At 29.7% G+C, this 5,248-nt stretch overlaps 1 protein-coding gene across 1 annotated transcript; it reads left to right on the top strand.

The window, feature by feature from the left end:
- Nucleotides 1–384: 384 nt before the first annotated feature.
- Naa35 (N-alpha-acetyltransferase 35) lies at nt 385–5,127 on the top strand. Its single transcript, XM_089077840.1, has 10 exons — nt 385–516; nt 692–753; nt 1,767–2,302; nt 2,416–2,608; nt 2,733–2,914; nt 2,992–3,324; nt 3,536–3,925; nt 4,010–4,183; nt 4,327–4,443; nt 4,558–5,127. The coding sequence occupies exons 1-10, from the start codon at nt 434–436 to the stop codon at nt 4,696–4,698; spliced, it is 2,211 nt and encodes a 736-aa protein (XP_088933966.1). The 5' UTR covers nt 385–433; the 3' UTR covers nt 4,699–5,127.
- The last annotated feature ends 121 nt before the right edge of the window (nt 5,128–5,248 follow it).

Below are 5,248 nucleotides of genomic sequence, written 5' to 3'. Positions count from 1 at the left end.
CGCGCTACAGCTATGGAGGGGATAGGCTGACCACGCACACTGAAGCAAGAACTCACATCTGTATATGCTCCATACTTCGGCCACTTCGAACGGTAGAAAAAGACGCAATATTATCTACCGTCTCCCTCTCTCTCGCGCTATGACTGTAGCAGCTATAGCGCATGCGCCGCGCACATGCCTTTTTTTTTCCATCTTTATCAAGTAGTATTTTATATCATGCTTGAGTGTGTAAAATTTATCAATTGGTAAAGCTTAATTGATCACAATTTGAAAAATATTATGGTTTCAATATTTTCTTATTAGAATTGTCTAGAACTTTAAATTATTTCAGAAATACGTTTAAAAAAAAAAAAAAAAAGCAGTAGTAATATTCACCAGTGGCAGTTTGTAGGGATTTTCAGCGTGGCAACTAGCGTGGCGCTCCTGCGACAAGATGACAGAACAATCGTCCACAATAATGGCGACCATGGTGGAGGATCGAAATTCGATAGATATGAACGAGGATAAAGATTTGACGTAAGTTTCGACGCGAACGAATTGCGAGCATTATTCGTGAATTGCTCACGTACGGCGGATGCGGCGATCCGTCGTGCTGCCGTTACTCGGTGGTGATTTAACCTAGTCCGCATCATCTGTTCGCACATCGCAGGGCGGTATTTTTTAATTGCATTGTCCTGCTTTTATTTCGTAGATTCGATCAGGTTACGCACAACTGGGTGGACATCACTCAAGAATTCTTCGAGGCGATCACAGGTACTTGACCGCAAAGCTAATCGTTACTTCATCGTCTTAAATCGAACTCTCGTATTCCCGTTCTCTTCCTTCCCCTGCGAGATTCGCTACGGTCTTGGGCCACAAATGTTGGATCTGATCGATTTCAATTGTATCACTTTGTCCGTTTATAATATTCGAAATAAATTAAACAGAGAAAAAGGAAATATAAATAAGAGGAGAAAGATTAAACAAAAAAATGTTATCCGTTTAAACTTAGTTATTTTGCAGTATGCCATTATGTTTATGCTTAATGATTCATGAAATTATGAATGATACTCAAATTTTGGTTCTATTTTAAATTAATTTTTAGTTGTATATTATTTTTTCTGTTCTTTCTATGTTTAACAGAATTAGAAAGATCAAAAATATGCTTTAATTAGGAAGTAACATTTCAAGAAACCATCAGAAAGAACATTTATTTACTTATGTATTTGATTATAACATGTATCCTTGTATATTGCATAATTAATAATCTTTTTGAATAAATGTTGAATAATATTTTTATCAATGTTATTTTATCATCAACTTGAATTATATTTTTTTGTTTTTTATTTTTCTTTTATGTTTTTATGTTATATTTACATGTCTTATATATATTTTGATTATAAACAAACTTTAAAAGATATATATATATATATATATATATATATATATGATTACAAATTTTAATAAATATTATTTAATAATAGTCACTGCTATTATCAAAATCTAGCTATAATATCGATATAAATATAATAAGTGATGATTAAAGTAGTATAAAATTTTGCATGTAAAATTTAAGAAAACTGTTGTTGCAATAGCAAATTTTAAATTATAGTATAATAATAAATAAATATGTACTTTAAAATAGAATTATTTTGTAATAGATTTTCAAACTTGAATTATTTTGAGCCTTCCTTAACATTTCTATAAATAATATCAGAAAAATCATTTAAAAAATATTCTATATTTATTAATTTTGTAATGCGCAATATGTTTTTTTTTGCATTTAGAACTGGACCTAGGAGAATTATTACATGATGAGCTGTTTGGGTTATTTGAAGCCATGTCAGCCATTGAGATGATGGATCCAAAAATGGATGCTGGCATGTTATGTAATCGGGGGAATAATAAACCTTGTACTTTTACTCAGGCAGTTGATTCAGGCGCAATCAAATTGGATAACTTTACACCTGCCGAAATTATAGGGATAATAGATTCCACATATGCATGTATAGTATCTTGGTTGGAGGGCCATAGTCTTGCACAAACCGTTTTCACAAACTTGTATTTGCATCAGCCTGCACAAATACTGGATAAGCCATTGAAGACCTTCTGTTATGCAGTGTATAAGATAATAGAGATAATCAAGGATTGCATTAATAAAGCTTTGGTATTTGAAGAGGAAGATTTTCAAAGTGTTACGTATGGCTACAGATTACAGCAAGATATTACAGAACAAAAAACAATATCGATGTTGCGGGAAGTTGAAGAAGAATTGCATCGAAAAAGTAGGATAAAGCTTGTCGATGTCGAATCTGAGAGAGAGGTAAATTTTTTTGTAACCTTTTATAAATCTTAAGATTATATCTTATTCTTTAGTTTTGATTTTTTAAAATCTATCATATATATATATATATATATATATATATATACTTGTAGTATAATGATGGAGTAGCACTTTATGCAAGGATCCGATTTACTAAAATGTTCTATCAAGTGTTAACTTTATTGGGCCGAAAGCAGCAGTTGCAACAGAATTTAAGTGATTGCCAAAGATTATTAGCAAATTGTTCTGACATGCTTCATATTATGATTGCAACAGTTGCTCGCGGAGAAAAGGCTAATGAAATTTGTAAGTACACATAAACAATATTGTATATTTCTTCTTATTAGAAATTTTTATTTAAATTAATTAATACATGATGTTTTCTTATACAAAAAATAACATGAAAATCATTTATTATTTTTTATTATAGCTAATCATCCGAATATTATGGGATTTGATCCGATGGTAAATCAGAGATTGTTGCCACCAACGTTTCCTCGATACACAAAAATTAAGCCAAGAATAGATGCCTTAGAATATTTAGCCGAATTGATAAACAGATTCAAAATGGTTACCAAAATTACAAATCATATCGGATTTCATGCGGCCTTGGTAATTAATGACATTTAAAAATTAACATTTTTTTATTAATACTAGATTTGAAATACGAAATAAACCAATTTTTTTAGGATTTTTTCTTAGAATTCTCGCGTCAAAGTCCATGCATATTATCTAGGTCTATGCTACAAATCGTTTACTTACCTACCACTAATCGCGTATTCGGTATGCATAATTTCGCTGATGTGCTGAGAGATGCGGCGCGAAATTTTATTGCACCACCTGTATTATTACCAAAAAGTACGTTGCTTCAGAATCATCAAGCTAAGGAGTATGTCGATAGCTTTCTATCGCATTGTGTCAGCTTATTCGGAAACCTGTTGCAGCTTAGTGGTCATAATAGAGCAAGACAAAGAGATAAACTGGCACATTTGTTGGAAGATTTTGCGACGTTGCAAGATGAAGTAAGAATCCTTTATAAAATTTTTATTACCTTGAACCTTTATTTTTTTTAACGTTATACGTACTTATATGTTTTATTGATTCTACTTAAAAGAGCTTTGTGACATTGGGGAGAAAGAATATCAACAATTCCATTTTTTTTAAATAAAGCATCTCATTTAATGTAATAGTAGTAAAAAATTAATATTATAGAGGATACATATTTTATTTTAGGCGGAAAGAGTTGATGGATATTTGCACACTCTATCTTTAAAAAGTGATACACCAAGGCCTCATTTGGCCTGTTTTGGTACCTGGATTTTGTATCATACATTACGTGTGATGGTCATGTATCTATTAAGTGGCTTTGAACTCGAATTATATTCAGTGCATGAATACCATTATATTTTTTGGTATCTATACGAGTTTTTGTATGGTTGGCTCGTATCTGCGATTACACGAGCTGATACATTTTTAATGGAACAAGACGTACACAATGATACTCATAAGGGTAGAAGCAAAAAGAGTTCCAAAAATAAGAAAAAAAAATCGACGCCGAGACCATACAATATGGAAATATTGATGTATCAGGCATTGCAAAATATATGTGGTGGATATTATAAAGTAAATAAATCTTTATAAGAATAATTTACAGGTTAAGAATATATAATTTTTAGCATATAAAAAAAAAAATCGTAAAATTTTTAGGCTCTAGTCGGTTTCCGAATGGATGAAAAAATACCACTTCCAGAGATACAGTTTGATTCTGAACGAGTGAGATATGAACATCGATTATTACCGTTCTCATCTTTGTTAACTCCACCACCCGTTCATTATCAAGAATTTTTAGATATGACGAACGCTCAAATGCATAAGAGAAATGTAAGTTTAATGTTTCATCAGATTTACATTTATTAAATCATAATATAAATCTAGAAATTGCGATATAAATATTATTCTTAAGATTCTAGTTAAATAAATAAAAATTATAATTTAAGTTTACTTATAACAATTTATTCTTGTAGGAAAAAGTTACCAGTGAAATGCAATATATTGCCGGTTGCCGACATTTTCATCAAGCTAGAAATATGTTGGAACGTGCGTTATTGCTTTATCAAGCAAACAGTTTAATGGAAAATGAAGTAAGTTTATAAAATTATAAACTATGATCATATATGATTTCTTTATGATCATATATGATTATGATCACATATGATTGCTTTAGAATATTATTTTTATTATTTGATGTTTTACAGATCAACACTTTATTAAAAATTGCAAAGACGAATTTTGTAGTGCTGAAATTGTTGGCTGATGGACATAAAAAAGACTCGAAGGAACCACCAGTCTTTGACTTTTCTTGTCATCGGCACTTTCCTCTGATTAAAATAACTTAAATAAATTGTAATTAAATAAATTACATATCTCTATCACAATATTTTCATGATATAAAGGACATGCTATTTATTTTAGTTTCACTAAAAACGTAAATATAAATTTAATTTGATTTTGTTTTATTTTAGATATTTTTAACTGATCTCTTTGTTTCATGCATTTCCTTTCATTGTTTGAAAATAATTGTAAATCTTAAAATCAATTGTAAATCTGAAACACATTTGGTGCTATTTTTATGTAACTTTGGAAGGAAATAATATTTGTACATAAATTTTTGTTTTCTATAAAATTATACTTATTTTCAAACTAAAAAAAATATGATGAATTTATGAATAAATGTATTAGTCTTAAGAATTGCAAATTGATGTGAGTTGTAAATATGTTCCGCATAAAATGATAAAACTCTTAAATATAGATACGATTTTCTCGCATCTTATCATTTCTTATCATTTTAGCGTTGTAGTATTTGATCCTTGTGAATGAAAATTCTCTTCCTTATAACTTTTAATATTAAATATTATTTCATATTTAACTCTTTCCCTTTAAATATTT

The sequence above is a fragment of the Pogonomyrmex barbatus genome, unplaced genomic scaffold (assembly GCF_055798465.1).
Source record: "Pogonomyrmex barbatus isolate J1 unplaced genomic scaffold, ASM5579846v1 scaffold20, whole genome shotgun sequence".
Classification (NCBI taxonomy): domain Eukaryota; kingdom Metazoa; phylum Arthropoda; class Insecta; order Hymenoptera; family Formicidae; genus Pogonomyrmex; species Pogonomyrmex barbatus.
This window is presented reverse-complemented; position numbering and strand designations above follow the sequence as displayed.

Coding starts and splice junctions, on each gene's coding strand:
- Naa35 (XM_089077840.1), top strand. CDS start 434: ATGACAGAACAATCGTCCACAATAATGGCGACCATGGTGGAGGATCGA. Junction 517..691: donor AACGAGGATAAAGATTTGAC/GTAAGTTTCGAC, acceptor TTTATTTCGTAG/ATTCGATCAGGTTACGCACA. Junction 4,184..4,326: donor CTCAAATGCATAAGAGAAAT/GTAAGTTTAATG, acceptor TTATTCTTGTAG/GAAAAAGTTACCAGTGAAAT.